Source organism: Melospiza georgiana, chromosome 3 (assembly GCF_028018845.1).
Source record: "Melospiza georgiana isolate bMelGeo1 chromosome 3, bMelGeo1.pri, whole genome shotgun sequence".
In the NCBI taxonomy this organism is placed as follows: Eukaryota; Metazoa; Chordata; class Aves; order Passeriformes; family Passerellidae; genus Melospiza; species Melospiza georgiana.
Genome location: NC_080432.1, coordinates 1,154,075 through 1,174,127, shown reverse-complemented (window position 1 = coordinate 1,174,127; position 20,053 = coordinate 1,154,075). Strand labels below are relative to the sequence as shown.

The 20,053-nt window shown below is 46.9% G+C and overlaps 1 protein-coding gene across 8 annotated transcripts in view; it reads left to right on the top strand.

Annotated features, from left to right (window-relative positions):
• The window catches only part of LOC131082116 (interferon-induced very large GTPase 1-like), a 63,914-nt gene that overhangs the window by 24,974 nt on the left and 18,887 nt on the right, over positions 1 to 20,053 (top strand). For 5 of the 8 annotated variants that reach the window (XM_058021766.1, XM_058021767.1, XM_058021768.1 and 2 more), the window contains one exon: positions 3,898 to 12,776. The exons of 2 other annotated variants lie outside the window; for them this stretch is intronic. In XM_058021766.1, the coding sequence (XP_057877749.1) occupies positions 3,900 to 11,204 (7,305 nt within the window). In that variant the 5' untranslated portion in view covers positions 3,898 to 3,899 and the 3' untranslated portion in view covers positions 11,205 to 12,776. Of the gene's footprint in view, positions 1 to 1,378; positions 1,874 to 3,897; positions 12,777 to 20,053 lie in introns of those variants that run through there. One more of the 8 variants, XR_009114311.1, reaches the window with a different exon arrangement.

Sequence of the window (20,053 nt, the reverse complement as noted above, 5' to 3'; positions counted from 1 at the left end):
ACAAGGCAACCCTCCCCAAATGCCCTGACTCCCAAGGCCATCCTGTGATAGCACATGGGGGGTGGCAGTGGGACAGGATATATTACAGTAACATAATTATAACTAGACATATACATCTACAAAACTTCTCTTAGTATACACATAACGTACATCCCTTAATTGTGAGAGTCAACCATCTCATTATTCATCTATAACAAAAAGAAATTCAGTGTGACAAGAGGGACTTCCCCCTCGTGAGCCTGTGCTGGTTGTGACCCTGTGCTGGTTGTGACCCATGACTGACTCATCCTTCAGGGTTTTTTCAAACAAAAGGGACCAGCACTGATGAACCCCAGCAACTTCAGGACAGTTTTCCAGGGGCCCTGTGTAACTCACCCCTGAGAAGCCTGAAGTCTGCTCCCCACAAAGCCAGGGCTGAAGTTTTGCTATAATTTTTCCACCTGTCAGCAGAGATTTGATGGCTCCGTGGTGGCTGAAGCCAAGGTGGCCACCAATGGGCACCAGCCTGATGAGACCTTCTGTGCTAATGAGCAGCAGATCACAAAGGGCACCTCTCTGAGTTGGCTCCCAAAGTCTCCAGTCTCTCCTGAAGGGGCACCAGGATGTCCCAGGCACAGCTGTGGGCAGGGACAAGGTGGATTTCCCCCTAGACTGGGGTGGGCCCCTGAGGGTGGCAGGAAGCAGCTCCTGGGAAGAGGCCAGAGAGGGGCGAGGGAGGGGCTGCGCTGGCAGCTGGAGCAGGAGTGTCATGGCTTGACCGGAAATGGGACATCTGGGATATGTTGTTTTTGCTGTGGTTACCAATGGGTGTTCGGATTTTAAGATGAGCACCTGGTTTGACCAGTGGGGTATTGTAACCGCCTCTTGAGACTACAAACCCAAGGAGTTCAAAGCAGGGCTCTTGTCCTTCAGAGCCCTCTTGGGATTTCCGGCGTGAAGGGTTGGGCCTCCCTCCCCCAGCCCAGTTGCTGGCTGGGCTGGGGGAGGGGAAAGCCACGTGGCCCATCTACGGTAGGCCCGGATTCGGTGGAAGGGTGGGGGAGAATCGATCAACCTGTTTATACCCCCCCCTCCCTTTTTTGGAGACGAAGAGAATGCAGCCTGTGCTGGAACTGTTATCTTGAATCTTGATATCATGTGCTGACAGCACGGCTGGGAGCAGAAGGGGGGGGCTTGTGAGCAGCCCAGCCGCCTGGGAGAGCTTTTAACTCTTGTGGATAGTGAGAACGTCACTGAACATTACCTTTCCTAGGAAAGGGATAAGAGTGGAAGATGAAGGAAGAAACAGGCCAGTAAGGGGGTCTGGCAAAGAGAAAGAGAGATTTTGAAGGAATGGGGGAAGATGGAGTGGCAACTTTGCTGGACTCTTTTGTTGTAGATCCATGGACGGTTTCCTGGTGATACAGAGGCTGCATTGCAGGGGGAAGCGGAGGCTCGGAGCCAGGAGAGTTTGGTGTTGAGACCCCTCGGCCCCAGGGGGTATAGAAGAAATGGGGGGGACAAAGGTCCCAGAGATGAGACTGTGCTCTGCTTGGAATGAGACGAGGCATCCTTAAAATGGTCCACCCTGAAAGCAGGCCTCTGCCTCATCCCATGCCTGGTGGTGAGAGCACCTTGGCATGGAAAGGAGATGTCACGAGATAGCAGGATTCCGGGCGGTGCTAATTGTGATAAGAAGTCCGTGGTACAAGGAAGGACTCCGTCTACTCTTCATAAGCTGAAGATTTGATTTTCTAAAGGGTGGTGCCAGACCGAATGTGGATAATTTTGCGAAATGAATTGTACTGGGATCTGGAGGAGGAGGGGGAAGTGTTTCTGTGTAGTTTTCATTCTCCTTGTGTTTTCTTTTTTTGTGTGTGTGTAGTTTAGTAATTGTGTGCAGTTTAGTTAATAAACTTTTCCTTATGTTTAAGCAGGAGCCTGCTTTGCTTATTCCTGCTCACATCTCATAGCGGATATCAGGTAGAAGGTACACTCATGGGAGCTCTGGCTTTGCCAGGCCTAAACCATAACAAGGAGCACAGCTCAGAGACCCTGGGGGGCATGGGGGGGAGTGTGTCTGGGGAGTGTGGGGTGCCATGGGGGGAGTGTGTGAGCGCTGCCTCCGGGTGCTGGGAGCAGCAGGCTGGGCCAGGCAGAGAGCAGGGCAGCCGTGGGCTAGGCAGAGGGTGCAGGATGCAGGCAGGGCTGTTGGATGGGCAGAGGGGCTGCGCCAGTGCTCCAGGGAGCCAGGAATGGCCCCGGCTGTCTGCCCTTGTGGATTGAGGAGTTCTGCGGCTGGAATGTGGGCAATGGTGAAGGCAGCACATTGTCCAGGGCAGGCTGTGTGGCTGAGTGAGTCTGTGTGTGTCTGTGTGTGTGCGTCTGTGTTTGTGTCTCTGTCTGTGTAGTCTCTGGAATACACACTCAGCTTCAGCATTGATCCTGCGAACAGGAAAGAAACAGGTACGTCCAGGGTGCTGGGAAGGAAACCCTGGCCCTTGTGCCGTCCCAGACCTGGCTCCAGCAGCCAAGTGGGAGCAAGCCCCAGAGCCACAGCTGCTGCAGAGCCTCTGCCAGGAGCCCCTGACAACACCTTCACCTTGGGGTGAAGCAATACATGGAATACATAGACTCCACAACATGATGTAGTTATGACCTGGCTATGTACTGTCAGCGCCCGGCACAAGTGAGATACCTCTTGTGAAAAGTTGTGCCCCAAGCTGGTCTGAGCTACATTTTTATTCACCATGTGTTCCATATGCAATACATTACACAGCCTTTCCATGCATATTCACCCCTGACCCTGCCTGTCCTCACCTCCCATGATAGTTAGGTCCACACAATTCTGAGCATGCGTTGTTCACGATGGTGGTTGCACAGGGTTCTTTTGGTAGTCTCCGAGGCTGAAGGCTGTGGTCTTCCTCATGACTGAACTTTTGAACTTTTCTCCTTTGCACATGTCCTTTGGTCCCTTGGTGCTTATCCGAGTAAGTCTATTGATTTTGATCAGTTTGGACACAGAGGAGCTCTTTTATCTAGGTTTCTGGCATTTCTTGGTCTTCTCCTTGTCTTGGTTTGCAACAGGAGTCTGCTAAGGAAGGCGGGAGCCTCCCCTGAAATGGAGAATGTAAACCCTTCACAACCCTCCAAATTGCTATAAATTTTAAATTAAGGGGGCTCTCAGGCAAAAATATGCGGGCAGGAAATAGCAGTTCATTAATAGGGAAGAAAAAATAAAAGGATAAAATAAACAAGGCAGTACACTAAAACAACACTGACAGAGTCAGAAACCACCTGTGGGGTGTTGGTAGTAGTCCAAATGGAAATGTGGCTGCAGTCCTACTGAAGTGTCAGGTGTGGCTCCACTGGAGCAAGGGGGTCGTCTAGAGAAGGATGTATTCTTCCTCTGAAGATCCAGTGGAAGAAGAGACAGCTGCTGTTCCTCTGGGGAATCCCATGGAGAAAGCTGTGCTGGTGTTTCAAAAACCTCTGGATGACATCTGGGTAGCAATGCTTGGCTCCTCCCTCTGGGTGGAGCATCTCACAAGGGGGTGCAGTCATGCAGTGAAATTCAATAGTCGGTTATCAGCAGATGTCCCCTCCAGAGGGAGGTGTGAATGTTGTCACTCAGAGAGAGAGATAAAGCAAGCTGCCACTTGACAAAAGATAATCTGCCATGAAGATGGTAATGGAAAACATCTTGCATTGCAATCTTCAACACTCCCAAAAGAGTTCTCTATTGCAAGAAGCTTCAGAAATTTGCATTTTCTCTGCCCGTTGTACCATGGCAGATGTTTCTTAAGTAAGAGGTTAAAATTCTACAAGCTAAAATTTAAATGCTTAATTCATATTGCTAACTTAAGCAAACTCCTAAAACCTACATTTCAAGGGAAAGTATCTGTTCTTCCTCCACAGTCATGGCTTCACAGGAGGACACACAGGAGGGGGATGAAAAGACACAGCTCCTGGCAGAGGCCTTCCAGAAGGAAGGACTGGATGCTGGATACTGGCTGCCCAAAGTGACACAGATCCTGGGAATCAAGTGCAGAGAAGCCCTGCAACATCTGGAATATAAAGATTATCTCAGGTTAGAGGGTGAGGTACAGCATCCCTGGGAGAAAAAGGCACTCCAGAAACTCCTGAACATAACACATGAAACAACATGTGAGGAGATGCAAAAGCATAACTCAGAGAAGACAAAGCAGAGACAAAATATGGCCAACCAAGCTCTGAAGGATCTGACAGAAATGCTCAACAGCCACAGCCACAGCCATCATGCTCTGAGGGAGAAAGCAGAGACTCGGTGGCGAGCCATGGACATTCCCAAAGAGTTCTGGCCAGCACCAAAGAAACCCTTGGAAGATGTGCTGGAGAGCATCCAGAAGCAGCTGGAGCAGCAGGAGCAGTCAGCAGGCAGGAGGGAGAACATCCCTGACACGGAGGTGCTGAGGCGGGCATCGGGGGGACTGGCCCTGCAGGGCATCTACAGAACCAGCAGACCTGAAGATGCGCTGGCAAAGCGAGAGCAGCTCCTCAGGGTTCCTGATGGGTTCCAGCTCTCTGGTCCAGAGCAAGGATCGCTGCTTGAGAGGAAGGAGTTCTCCTCCTCTGCAGAAGAATCCACTTTCACCAAGTCCATGGAGCAACTGGGGTTCAGCATGAGCATTTCTGCCGAATCCTCATTCTGGGGGATTAATCTGGGAGGGAGTGTAGATCACAGCAGCTCCTTGCAGTCACAGGACACCCACCAGTCCCACTCGGAGCAGAGCTACTTTTGCACCACCAAGTACCAGTACATCCCTCTGGCCTCCTGCTACTTCCAAAGGCATCAGCTTCGCCTCTCGGATGCGGCTCTGCGGGAGCTGCAAGACATGGAGCAGCTTTTGAGCTTCAGCTGGAAAGAAGACAACTCCACCTTGATGAAGATGTGTGAGAGCTTCTTCAGCAGGTTTGGCTCCCACATAAACCAGGGTCCCCTCCACTTTGGGGGGATATTCTGGTGGAAGGCGTCTACAGAAGGATTCCGAGCTGAGCAGCGGGAAGAGGTGAAGCGACAAACATCTGAAGCACTGAACATCTTTGTTGGGGCCAGCTGGGGTGGCTTCGGGGCCAGTGTAGAAGGGAACCTGGATGTTTCCAAATCCAGCTCACAGCATTCTGTCTTGGGAAGAGCTGGAGAGGGTTCTCAGACAGCGATTCAGCTCTACGTGGTCAACACAGGGGGCCCAGCAGACACAGCTTCTCTTCCTAAATGGAAAACGGGGCTCGTGTCTGATAACACAACGTGGTGCGTTATCGACCGTGGCTTTGAGCTGATCCCAGTGTGGGACATCATCCGGTGCAATCACTGTGGAGATTTTAAGTCTGTTGGTCAGATGAGCAGAGCCCTCAGGGCTGGGTACAAAGCGCTGATGAATCAGAGCGTTGGCACTGTTTTTTGGGAGGAACTGAGCAGTGCAGTGCAAGAGGCCAGAGATTTCATGGCAACTGTGAAGGCCTGGGAGGTGACGAAAGTAGATGAAAGGAAACTGCTAATGCTGATGGACTTAAAAGATTATCTGAGTGCAGAAACCAGGAAACCCAGTGTGTGGATCAATGTGTGCCTGTCAGACAAAGCCCTGCAGAACTTTCTGGTGAACACTGTGTGGAGCTGCCAGAAGTCACCTCCAGAAAACACCACCTCTATCAAGGTAATGTTGAGGAGTCTCCTGAATCCTCATATCTACTCTGTCAAGGACTTCCCTGAGGCTTCCTTCATTATGCAATGGGTCTTCCAGACTGAGCACCCAATTCCCAGATGTCCCAAAGTCTCTGAGCTTCAAGAGCTCATCAAAACACTGCAGCAAATGAAGGAGCACATCCATGCTGTCACCTATGCACCTGGAAGCTCTGCTTCTGATGTTCATGAAGCAAAGATAGAAGCCACCCAGACCAGCAGCCTGGCCATTTATTCCTTACTCCAGTCTCTCCAGGAACAGGCTCAGAAGGACATGGAGCTGTTGGTGCTCTTGATTGTGACCAGCACAGGGTACCAGGTGGAAAGCAGCACTTTTCAGCACCTCCTTGGACACCCAGAAATTCAGTACATGGCCAAGGAAATGGAAGAGGCACATGAGGAGTATGTGAACCTGAAGGAGCAAGATGCTGAGAGAGCTGAGGCCTTCCTCCTGATGACAGGTCTGACTGTGACACCTGAAAGTCAAAAGCTGTCCCCTGAGCAGAAGAGGGAGCGTTTAGTTTTCATGGAAGATCACATGAAAGGCTTGTGGTCCACACGGATAAAGAATCTCCTCCAAAAGCACAGTGGAGATGAAGACTGGGAGAGGCTGGAACAGGACTTGAACTCCTTGATCAGTGGGGACTTGGATGAGCAATTGGTTGAACAGAGGATGCAGAACATATTCAGAGACCTAGAAGACACTTTTACAACATCTGAGGCATTCAGTCAGTCCCAATCCAGGTCAGACAGCAGCAAATCCAAAGAAAATGAAGCCATTTCAAACCAGGAGTTCCTCCAGCTGCTCAAGTGCCTTGAACTGGAAGGTCACTATCCAAGGAAAATGGGGATGGGAGATTTCCTCACCATCTGCAAGACATCTCTGCAGGACAGCCAGCCCAGCCAGGACAAGGAACTGCCATTATTCTTCTTGCAAAAGCTGTTAACCATGGATTACCGGGTGAGGTACCTGACTTGCTGGGAAAGGAGCAATCCCGGCCTTGTACCCATGCCACAAACCACAGAGCAAGAGAGACAACAATCAGACTCCTTTGAAAACTTTCTTAATAAGCTGATGGAAGCAGCTCCTGAATGTGCAAGCAGGGACAGCCATGTGCACCCCATGGACCTGCAGATGGCCATTTTCCATTGTGCTGATGACTTCCTGAGACAGACCCTGGCAACCAAGCTGGCGTTATGCCAACTGGCGCTGCCTCTGCTGGTGCCCAACCCGAGCACTTCACGCATCGAGTTCCCACTCTATGCCCTCAGCCAAATCCAAAGGAGTTGGAAAGAGGTGGACAAGTCAGGAAAGCAGGCCCAAACAAAGAGTTACAACAACAAACTCATCTTTCAGGCACAAACACCCATCGTGTCCTTCATCCGCATTGGCAGCTCGGCCTCCTCTTCCAAGTCCCAGCTCCTCAATGCTCTGCTCAGCAAACGCAAACACGACACTTTCTTCCACCGCCACTGCAGAGGCAGCACCAGAGAGCGTTTGCTGGTGGAAGGGCTGGTGGAGATCGCCTGGTACTGCCCCCGTGGAAGCTCTGATGACACCTTTGAGCGCTGCATGGCTTTCTGTAACCTGCATGGAGACGCCAGGGATCACGGAGCACAGCTGCAGTTCCTGCAGGAGATATCTGCTGTCAATGTGGCTCTTGTGTCTGACTGGGAGCACATGGACAACAGGGGGAAAAACCTTCTGCAGGACCTGTGGCAGTCACAAAGGCCTTTTATTTGTCTTCTCACAGAAAAAGAGAACGTTGCAGCTGGACAAGCCAGCAAAAACATAACAATAGGGATCAAGAACAGAAACGAAGCAGAACTGATGGACCAACTGACCAAGAAAATTTGGGATCTCCTGGAAGGGTCTAATCTATGTTTTAGCCTGGATGCCTGTGTGGACAAAGCTCGCCAGCACGGGTTCATAGTGGATGCAGATCGAGATGCGTGTGTGACAGCCAAAGGAAAGGCAAAGGAGCTGATGGAGATTCTGAAGAAAGAGAAGCTGTCAGAGATCAAATCCCAGCTGCTGCCACTTCAAGGAAAACTGTGGCACCAGTGGTGCCAAAAGGACAAAGAACTCACTCGCTTGCAAGAGAAGGGGAACAAGAGCATTGAGCATCATCGCAGCCAAACAGAAAATAAGAAGAAAGCAATAAGAAGAAAGCAACTTGAGCAAGCTTTCCCTCTCAATGCACTGATGAAATCATTCCTTGGCTTTCTCCAGACCCAGCCAGCAGATACCAAGAAATGCTTCCTGCAGTGGATGACGGTCTTAATGGATGAGCTGACCTGTGGTTGTCTTGAAGAACTCAGGAGAGACTATCACAAATTATGGTCTGAAATCCAGACAGGAAAGAAAAGTAAGAAAGAATTCAGGTTGAATAATGAGTTGCTGAGTCGCTTGGATGCCCTCTCTGATGAAATCAACGATTCATCCATTGGCCTGGAGCACCTTCTGAGGGAGGTAGGGCAGATTTATGAAGCTCTGGAATTAATGAACTCCATGAATGACAATTTTTACAAACTGTCGGAAATTGCAGCAGAACTGATGGTCTCAGGGTACCCCATGGAGCTGATGGATGGGGACACTTCTTACCTGCCCTTGCGCTGGGTGGGAGCAATCTTTGACAGCTTAATTAAGAGGCTGGGGGACAAACAAGTGTTTGTGCTCTCCGTGCTCGGCATCCAGAGCACAGGCAAGTCCACCCTGCTGAATGCCATGTTTGGTCTGCAGTTCAACGTCAGCGCAGGGAGATGCACCCGCGGAGCCTTCATGCAGCTCATCCCAGTGGGCGAGGAGCTGCAGCAAGACTTGGGCTTTGATTTTGTGCTGGTGGTTGACACAGAGGGACTTCGTGCCACTGAGATGGCCAATAAACACTCTCTGAACCATGATAACAAGCTGGCCACCTTTGTCATTGGTGTTGGCAACATGACTGTGATCAATATCTTGGGAGAAAATCCATCAGAAATGCAAGATGTTCTCCAGATTGCTGTTCAGGCTTTCCTGAGGATGAAGCAAGTCAATCTTTCCCCAAGCTGCCTCTTTGTCCACCAAAACGTGGGAGAAGCAACTGCCAAGGAGCAGAACATGGAAGGACAAAGGCGCTTGCAGGAAAAGCTGGATGAAATTACTGTGGTAGCTGCTCAGCAGGAATTCTGTGACATCTCCTCCTTCAGTGATGTCATTGGCTTTGATGTGAACACCCACATTCACTACTTTGCTCACCTGTGGGAAGGAGACCCCCCAATGGCACCACCCAACCCCACCTACAGCCAGAATGTCCGGCAACTCAAGAGCAAAATCCTCCAGTCTGCCAAGAAGCAGTCGCAGCACAGCATTTTGAGGCTCTCAAGTCTGAAAGATCGTATTGGTGACCTCTGGAATGCTTTGCTGAATGAAAACTTTGTGTTCAGCTTCAAGAATTCCCTGGAGATTGCTGTGTACAGGAGACTGGAAAGTGCCTTTAGTCAGTGGACCTGGAGGCTGAGGAGTCACATCTTAGATGTACAAATGAGACTGGACAACAAAATTCGGAATGGGGAGATGCAGAATGTCACCATAAAACACCTTGAAGGGTTGGTGCAAGAGACAAGTGATGCCATTGAGAAAGAAGTGGAAAAGTATTTTGGGGAAGACAAAGACTGTGAGACACTGGTCCAGTGGAAATCAGGCACAGAGCGGAAGCTGAAAGAACTAAAAGAGACTCTTCTTCTTGAAACAAAAAAGAAATGTGAGAATCTCATTGAGCTACAGAAGGAGCAGAGGAAACTGGATGCAAGGAAGTTGGAATATGAGGACAAGCTCCTGAGAAGGAGTCGAGAGCTGGCTGTGCGTCTGAAAGGGAAGAGCCTCAGTGAGAGAAAACTGAAGGAGGAATTTACTCTTGTCTGGAACCAGTGGATTGCCCAAGTCTCCCCTGATGCTCCTCCTCCAGGAGAGGTGGATATTGATGCACAAATTGAAGATGTCCTTGTAGAGCATTTTAAGGAGCCACAGTTCCATGAACGGCTTAGGTCACTTCCCAGAGGCAGAGGATTTTCTTTTGACATGGAGAAGCATATCATGAAGATACGGCATTCAGGCTATATCCCAAATCCCAGGAGCACTCCTAGTTCAGGTGTTATCAACTTTCAGCACATCACGGACAACATCATTGCATGTGTGAAGACAAACATTGCTCAGAAGGAAGAGAAAAAATGCGATTACAGTCAAAATTATATTCATGAAATACTCAATGAAGTACAGAAAGGTGTGAACTCTGTCCCCAGCAATGCATCCTGTACTTTTAACAGAGAGTACTGCATCGATTTGTCTCTATATCTGTGCACAATGGCAGCAGAAAGGTTTAAAGCCATGCACAAAGCATTCCGAAAGGCAAATGACCCAGTTGTGTACCTGAACAGCAAGAGAGAAGATTTCTTCCAATGTTTCCAAATTTCCTGCCAAGGAGCCACTTCTGTCACAACTTTTGCTGCCTCCCTTTGTGACAAGATTTACCCAGCTCTTTGCCGGGCAGTCTATGAGAGGACAGCTAAAGACATTGCTGAGGACATGCGGAAGAATTTCCCAGATTTCCAGGGTAACAGAGCCAATCTGGAAGTTTGCATCCTGAGATACCTGGCAGAGCAAGAAAATTTTGAGCATTTCAAGCAGTACCTTCGCTCTCCACAAAAGTATTATGAGAGTTACATTGAGACACGAGTTAGAAGTCACTGTTTAGATGGGAGTAGGAGGCTGGGGAAATTTCTAGTTTCCTCACTTGAACATCCCTATCAAAACATCCTGTCAGCTGTTTATTCATCAACCCAAATTGTCAAGGACAGAAAAGACAGAGGAGACAAAGTCTCTCTCTGGTTGGATGAATTTTGCAGGGAACTGTCAGAGGTGATCAACTTGCCCAGAAGTGACCTGAAGGGCATTGAGCACCTGGAGGTCACAGACATTGAGTTCCTGAGCAGTGCCATGGCAGAAGCTCTGGATGACCTGAAGGAAAGGCTCAAGAAAGAATTTGCTGGTGCTGACCTGAGCTCATTTCCAAGGCAGCCTCACACCATCCTGACAGAGCATTTTTCAGGGTGCTGGGAGCAGTGTCCCTTTTGTGGGGCTGTCTGCACAAACACAATGCAGAATCACGATGGAGACCATCAGGTGGTCTTCCATCGCCCACAAGCTTTGAAGGGACACAAGTGGCATGGGAGAGACCAGCTGATCATTGATATTTGTTCCAGCGATGTTGCAAGTGATGGCTTATTCAGAGTTTATGGCAATAAATGGATCCCATACAAGAGATACCGTGATGCTGGACCCCCTTATTCCACTTGGAAAATTCTTCCTGACTCATCCATGCAGGCGTACTGGAAATGGTTTGTGTCTCATTTCAGGACACAGCTGGAAGCTCTGTACAAAGGGAAATTTAAGGGCAAAGGAGAAATCCCTGAGGGTTGGCTGAGAGTTACCAAGCAGGAAGCTCTGTCTGAGCTGGAGAAGCGTTAGGCCACATCCATGGGGAGGAAGAACCACAACAGCTTTGCAGTTTAGGAGAACTTTGTACCAGTCTCTCCACAAAATGCAATTACAATGATGACACTCTCAAGCCTTGTTTAGATAACGGCATCTAACTTTTCCCAAATTTGGTGAAATTATGTTACTGTGGCCGTCGCTCAGCATTGCCTCACTTAATGAGAAAGCCAGAATCCTCTTGCCTTCTTGTCTGATCTTCTTAAAGCGCCTTCTGAACCTCAAGAATTAGAAATTCTTGGTTCATTAGCAATGGAATTTTATGCTGAGTTTCAGTACCAGGGAGATCCAGAATTAAATGTTACTCCCCATCATCCTGTGTACAGAAACTCAAGTTTGTGGTGCAATTGTACAACCCCAGTGCCTCCTGAGGGTGAAATTGCTGACCTAGATGAGTCCCCACAGCAATTGCCAAAAAGATATTAGCTCATTTCTAGAGATAGAGCCTGGCAAGGCATCCCCTCTAAAATTAAAAGTGGCCCATGTAGCATTGGACATCTCACTGTGATAGCAGGTAATGTTAAAAAAAGCCATCAAGAGCAAACATAGAGGAAAAAGATTTGCCCAGCATTATGAAGAAAACTGTTATCGCAATTTCAAACCCTAGAGCCCTACAAAATAACTTACATCAGCTTTATTTCTACCTCAACTTCCCTCAGGTGAGGCATTAGAACATTAAACCAATTGGGGTGTTGGCTGAGCAAAGTCAATACTGCTTCCATTGCAATTAGTAACATGAGGACAGATGTTAGTGCTGCCAAAATGCAAACTTACAAAACAGAGCCGCCATTGATTTTCCTTTACTGGCACATAAACATAGTTGTGAGGATTTTGAAGGACTGTGTTTTATGAACTTGTCTGACTATTCAATGTCCATCCACAAATAATTTCAAAAACTGAGAGATTTTACAAATCAAATTAAAACAAGCAATAGATCATTGTTAGAAAACTGATTTCAGTTTTACACCTTAGCTAAAAGAACTTTGCAAAATAGGTTTATAGATATTGGTTGCAATCATAGCAATGTTAGTAATAGTGCATTGTGTACTTCACTGCGCACGAAAAATTATGAACAAGGCCATCAAAAAAGTTTTTCTATCCAAGAGAGAGAGGAAATCTAAGGAATAGATTTGAGGAGAGTTCTCAAGACCTGACAAACGGCCCACATAGTATGCATCCATATGCAAACTTTGAGATAAAAATGCTAACTTAGAAATGCCATAGAATAAGACAGATATTGTTGGGAGAGAAATAGAGCTAGAAAAAAGTTTTCAAAGATTGCTTGCAAATAAGATTAGACACTTTAGAGAAATAGGATGATAAAAAATGCATTTTAAGAGCACCTACAAGGAGCAGTTTTAAATAATTGGCTTTAAGGAATCTACGGCATAATGCAGCAAAAAACTAATAAGCCGAGATATGCCTATAATGTTTTGTAATCAAGAAATAAATAGTCAGCTTCTAATTGTGATGGCGTGAATTGGAACCTCTGTATTGTCTCATCCTTCATATGAGAATAAAAAATGAATAAAATGTTTTTAAAAAGCCTCTCAGTTGCCCCATTTCTGGGTGAGAAAATGGCTAAAATCCAACACCTCAGAGGCAGTTTTCCTGCAGCAAGGAGGTGTGCTGCTTGCAGAAAGTGTTGCAGCGCCTGAGGCCAGCTCCACACTGGCGGCAAGCTGGGCTGCTTGGCTTTTGGGTGTCATCCTTCCCTCCCTCACTGCAGCCTCCTGGATCAACTGAGGCCGTTCTCTCAGCAGGAGCTGTTGTGCCTGCAGGCTCAGGAGAGCAGTGACACGACTGCCCCAGGCTCAGGCAGTGCTTTCACTCCCTGTCTCAGGGGTGCTGTGTCTCTGTCCAGGGGAGCTGCTCCTGCTCGGGTGCCTGGGGCTGCTGCCCTTCCCTCCAGCCCTCAGCCCCGGCAGGAGCTGCTCCCGCCCTTGGCCTCACTGTTGAGCAAAAGCCTTTGGAGTGCCCCATGTGGAGAATCCTGTGTGACAGCACCTTCTGCAGCAGCCCTCAGGGCAGTGCTGGTGCTGCCCAGGCAGGCTGGTGGCACCAGAGCCGTGCTCTGGAGAAGGTGGCACCAGCTGGCTCTGCCCCAGGGAGCTGTGGGGGCTTTTGCTGTGCATGTGCTGCAACCCCGCTGGCAATGGGAGGGCCAAGGCCTTCCTGGAGAGCTGCTGAAGGGCTGCTTCAGCCTTGTCCCCTGCAGGCTCTGCTAATAAAGGCGTTGATTTGGACTGCTCTGTGTCTCCTTTGTGTTCAAGGGAGCCACAGCTGGGGGTGACTCCAGCTCTGTGGACAGGCAGGGGACAGGGGGGTGGCACTGGGGGAGGGCGTGTGGCAGCAGAAGCTCTGTTCCATTCAGGGTCTCTGCTCCAGGAGTGGCTTTACTGTTGTGGCTTGATACCGTGAGATGTTTTGGGGCGGAGTCCAGGATTCTGTCTGGGGTGTGGGAGCTGGTTTCTGGCCACTTTTTTGGCTCCACATTTGAGGATAGCAGTTGTGTGTGTTACAGACAGCATTTGGCTCCTGCAGGGACATTGGTACAGTTTAGCTTGCCACCCTAGGTCTGCCCAACTCCACTGCTCCAGCCCACTGCTCCGGGGATCCCCCCAGACTTTAGCCTCCTTGACCCATCTTAGGTGTGAAAAATATATATGATTGGCTCTTCACAAATTTTAAAATTAATACTGTATCTGTTATGTTGAAAAGTTATACTGTATTAATTTCTTTTAAGTAGTGCTGTATTAATCTCAAGTAATGTAGTAAATATCGCTTTTAAGCTATAGCATATTATTAAAATAGAACCTATATGAAATAAGATACTTTTTGCAAGTAACTCGGAAATTAAAAAAGATAACCATAAAATTCTTCACATTATCCTATCTAGATAAAAATAACAATGACACCAAAATCCCACTAAAATAATTATTACCTGCATATTGAGAAAAGTCAAAAAAAGTTCAAAAATCCAAAAAAGTGAATTTACAAGACTGGGGGGGGGGAGCTAAAATAAACAAAAACACCCTAATTTGAAAAGAATGTTTAAAACATATATAAGATATATGAATATACAATAAACTATTACTTCTAGAGAGTAATCCTTTATTAGCAAAGTGTGCCTTTCACCGAAATACCATACACGCAGACATCCATAATTCTTTACTTTTTATTCTCTTGTCTTTTATGATTCTGATTTTTATTATCCTAATTTTTTTTGTCCCAATTTTTATTTTCATTACTATTCAACTTTTAAAATCTTAACAAAAGTAAATAGCATTTTTCACATTAGGAAAGACAGACACCCGATGCCCACACCACACACAACCATCTGCCATCTTTTCCTCTTGCTTGAGCTCCCCATCACCATCTCCCAGTCACCACCTCTGGAGTTTTCCAAGCCCACTCCAAGCACTCCTTGACCCACAGGGGAGCCATTGTGGCCCCTCCGCCTCGCTGGGAGCCAGCAGCGCCCCCTGGAGCCGCAGGGGAGTAACTGCAGCCTCTCTGCCTCGACTGAGCCAACAGCGCTCCCTGCTGGTTGTGGGTGTAACTACACCAAAGGGAAATTACTTGATGGGTGAGATAAGGCTGGTTTTGGTTGTTGGTTTTTTTGTTCCTGTTGTTGCTGTTGTTGTTGTTGTCTATTATCAATGCCTTCCAGAAGGGATGGGACTACTGTCAGGCTAAAAACAATTTATTACTCAGATAAACATCAGCCTCAAAGGTCGTCAGATTTTAAAGGAGTAAACAGTCAGCCATAGCTCAAAGTAGTCACAAGTTTCTTCGTTACTAGGCAGTACATAACATTCTAATCCAATGGAAAGTTACCACAAAGTTTATTTTGTTTTTCTAACCTATCATCTTTCCTTAATTCTGCTGCACTGTGGATACTTTTATCCAATGGGCTACTATTACACGTACAAAGTTATGCTTCTATTAAAACATCTAAACTCTTAGCTTACTCTATACAAATATATTACTACACTATAGAACCCTTCATCATTTTCCCCAATATAGTTTCTCACTTAATTAAGGCATAGTCTTACTTACAACTATAGAAACATAAGTTTATAGGTTTATAATTTTTCTGTTTAATGTCTCTGTATTTTTATTTTTATATCAATCCAAGCTCCTTCCAAGGTTGTAAATCAAACCCTTCAGTGTCTATGGTAGTTTCTATCTTTCCATTTCCTACAGCTGTTGTTTGTCTTGTTATACCTATATCTATATCTAAATCTACATATCTGTATCTGTAGCTGAGGGCCAATGGGAACTGAGTACAATTGGTGCAGAGGAGAAGCAGCCAAATGGGGAACCTATGAGGCAACAGGGGTGGAGTACTGCAGTAATCCAGAACCAATAGAAGACAAGAGAAGGGGACCATTCCAGTGGGAGTACATATAAGGAAAAACAGCAGTTGAACTGGGTGAGCCTGCATTTGAGCCTGCAAATGCTTATGGGTGAGACCATTGTATTCAGAGGAGTGTGGCTCTTTGTCCCTGGTCACCTTTGCCCTGAGGTATTGCAGTTCCAAAGGAAGGCCCCTGGGCCCCCATAACTCCCCCCTTTTTGTTTTCTAAAAAGAAGGTTTCTGCCATAGAATTTTGCAGACATTTAGCAAAAATTGATTAAATTACCAACACAATAAACCAAGTCCACAGAACAGCCTTAACCAGAGATGAAGGGCAGCCATTCATCCCCCAGTCTTTGAAAAGTCCAGTGAGCCAGTTGTTGTTGTCTTCCATCTGGATCTTGTTTATTTGGTTTTTTAGCAGCTGGCTGCTGTGGTCTATTGACTCACTATGCAACAACAGGTTGAAACAACACATGCCTTCAAATGCCTGACAGCCATGGCCATGGCCAAGAAATTGAGGCTTGTCGGTGGAACCACTCGTCTGAAGGCATGAGGCATAGTGAGGAGCATCCAGATTTCTGCTGCAACAGCAACAAACAATAGCATCCTTTGTCTTTACCTAATTTAGTATCTGAAGGGTTGGGTGGCCTTAAAGAAAACAGATAAAGAGATTAAAAGGTTAGACTTAAATTCTGCTCCCACTAAACTTTCTACACTGTAAGCTAAGGATTTTAACATAGCCTATTAGAAGAAATATCTATCAGCACTAAAATATAGTTTTTACAAATGTTTAGTCATATATCCTGGTTAGTGGTGTCTGATCTATCTTGGTCTTGGTCTGTGTGGTCAATGCTGCTTAGGAGACCTTCTGTCCTTCTCCTTCTTCTTTTCCAGGCTGCTGCTGTCTCTCTTAGGCTTTTATTCTGTTCTTCTGATGGTTGCTCTGGTGTTTGCCTTGCCATTTCCAGAAATGGTTTTATGTTTTTTGCTAGGATCCATCTTGGGCCTGCTGCTGTAGACACACAAGAATATCATCTCCCCCAAGTAATTAATGGGAAAGGTCCCATAATTTTTTTAGATTCAGAGTCTTTGATCAGCTAAGGTGCCTTTTCTTTTAATTGGGCTGCTGTCGAATTAGTAAAATGTCTGATGGCTGGGGGAGTTGTCTCCATAAATTAATTGTTCAAAAAGTTGAACACATAAAGGGCCTTCACCAATCTCACAATGGGAGATGTCATCTGGACCCCCTCTCTATCTTGATCAAGGATCCTTTTGATGGAATCGTGGGCCCTGTCAACTATGGACTGGCCCGTGGTAGAGTGTGGTATGCCTGTGACATGTTTTATACCCTACTGGTCAGAAAATTGCTGGAATCAGTGCAAGCTATAAGCAGGACCATTACCCGTTTTAATAATCCTGTGGAACTCCTAAGGTGGAAAAAGGCTATAAAGTAACATTTTACCACATCTTTTGATTTTTCACCAGCATGGACAGATGTGAAAACCATACCAGAAAAGGTGTCGATTGAGACATGGATGTATTTTAGTCTCCCAAAAGGGGCAGAGTGTGTGATGTCTGACTGCCAGACCTGGAGACTCTGTAGTCCTCTTGCATTGACTCCAGCTCTGACAGAAGGAAGGGCATGTTCCTGACAATTTGGTCAGGTGGCTACAATGGATCTCGCCTGGTCTCAGGTAATTTTAAACATCCTGTCCAGTGAAGGAATGTCTTGATAGTAGAATTGGTGGCTGATCCTAGCCTGTTCGAAAACATTAGGTAGGATGTTTTGGACAACCACTGCTAGGGCATCTGCTCTAGCATTCCCTTCTGCTATAAATCCAGGAAGGGTAGTATGAGAGGTTGTGTGCGTGATATAGTGCAGGTGTTGTCTGTGAGACAAAAGATAAATGGGAAAGCAAATCATATAGCTGGGGATTACAAATGTCTTTTAAAATTGAATTCTCAGCCTGCTCACTACGCCATAGACATGTGCCAAACCAGTGATCAAATTAATAGGTTCTTTGAATTTGGAGAAGGTCCTAATGACTGCAGGCAATTCAGCAATTTTGGTAGACTTCTGAACGAATTCAATATCTGAGTCCCATTGATGGGTTGTGGAGTCTTTCCACAGATTTGTGAGAGCTCCCAGAGCCTTCTGTGAAAACAGGGCCTTCAACAGTGTTTGGCTTTTTAGAAGTTTGGGGACCAAATTGAGAGCCAAAATAAACAGTTTGTGGTTTGGAAAATGACTAGAAATTTGTCCTGAGTAACTAAGGCATATTGCAGTGGTTCAGATGCTTGAAGTAGCCAATTGAGGTGCTCTTGAATGAAAGGTAAGTATATATTATCAAGGTCTGTTCCTGCAAGGGAACATAGATGCTCTCTAGCTGTACTGATAAGTTGTACAATAACTTCTCGTGGGGTTGTTATCATTTTATTAGGTTGGTGTGATCTGAAAACCCATTCAATTATTATCAGGGGATCTGAGATAGTTGAGTCCCACTGAAACAATAATACATGGAATTTTGGATTTACACCAAGGATCGCCAGGGAGAAAGGTAAGTTAGGGTGGTATCTCTGTGCCTGTTTAGTTTGAATTGCCTGAGCTACATTTTATACAACTGCTTCAGCCTCCAGTGTAATGATCATAGGGAATGGAGTTCTTCACTGCCTTTAAGAAGCAGGAACAGTGGCACAAGATCTTCTGTGGTGATTCCCAGCAGTGAAAGTACCCAGCTGATGCTTCCGCAGAGTTGGTGGAGCTCTCACAGAGTCTTTGGGTTGTCCTTGAATTGCAGTGGTTGGGGTGTGATGGTTCTCTCTGTGATTTTTAGGCCCAGGTACTTCCAGGGGGCTGTCTTTTGGACTTTATCTTCTGCAATCTCAAAACCTTTCTCCTGTACCACAGTGATTAGTACTGCAGTGTCCAAAATAATTTGATCTTCTGCAGAAACTAATATATCGTCCATGTAATGAAAAATTATAGTATTAGGATGGCTTTTCTGGATGGGTCAGAGAATTTGGGCTCCAAGCACTGACAAATAGTCAGGCTTTTCTTCTTCATTCCTTGAGGCAATACGGTCCACTGTTATCCCTGTAAAGGGGCTTGTCAGTATAAAGAGGGCATGGAAAAGGCAAACCAGGAGACCGTCATCAGGGTGCAAGGGAATGTTATAAAAGCAGTCTGTTAGGTCTATAACAGCCATCTGCCAATCTTGAGGTAACATGGAGGCTGAGGGCAGGCCAGGCTGGAGGAGACCCATGTCCTTGATGACCTCATTGGTTTTCCTGAGTTCCTGCAGGAGCCACTACTTCTTTTTGCCTGGCTTTTGTATGACAAAGACAGGCGTATTCCAGGGGCTAGTAGATGGTACAGTGTGGCCCACAGGCAGCTGCTCCTGCATGAGGGACTGCAGAGCCTTTGACTTTCTGCCTGGGAGGGGCCACTGATCCACACATATGGGGTCGTTGGTCTTCCACGTTAACTTAAGGGTGGCACACTTCTCAGTGGCCCCAGCTAGAAAAACTGTGGTGTTGATAGGACCTCTAGCCTTGTCCCCCACTGGGACAAGATGTCCCTTCCCCAAAGTGTTACTGGTGCCTGGGTGACAAATGGTCTTACTGTAGCGATTCTGCCCTCAGTACTTTCCACATAAATGGTACCTTGACTCTGAAAGCTGGTATTGGCTCCCCTAATGCTGGAAATCACCCCAGCAGCTGGAACCAGGGGCCATTCTTTTGGCCAATCAGAGCAGGAAATTATGGTGGTGTCAGCTCCTGTATCTAATAGTCCTGAAAGACATCTTTCTCCCTTTAGATGACAAAGCACACTTTAAAAAGGGGTTTTTTTGGCCCATGATCTGTGCCCACATCACCATTGGATCAACTGGTGTGGTGATCATGTCCAGTAGGAGGTAGGCTCTGGCTGTATCTACTCTTTTTGGAATGAAAAGGGGACAGTCTGAGCATAGAGCCTGGAGAGTTATCTCCTGCAAAGATGCCAAGGTGACTACCTCAGGTAGTATGGCAAGTCCCTCCATTCCTTCCTTGGTGTCACTTAAAATCAAAATGTCTCTGGGCTGTTCATCAGGGCCCATATTTGCCTGTTGGAATATGGTGAACATAAACATCATTGATTTGAACTGAAAAGGCGCTTACCAGCTGCCTTCGGGTTCCAGGGCAGACCTGTCCTTCATCAGTTCTTCTGTGGTGATCAAGCCATCCCAATGGATATGAGAAGGTTGATGTGCTGGTTCTCCATGATGGTCAGGAGAGTAGGGTGTAGCAGGTTCGCATTTGGTGTCATCGCGTGGGGCCTTTCTGCACTCTGTGTGGAATTTCCCGAAGGCCACCAGTTTTGCTGGTGTTGGAGAGTGTGTCGATGAGGGGGGAAGTCAGGACAGTGGTTGTGACACCTAGAAGGTCTGTGGTTATAGCCTTTATTTTTACAGTTCTGTTG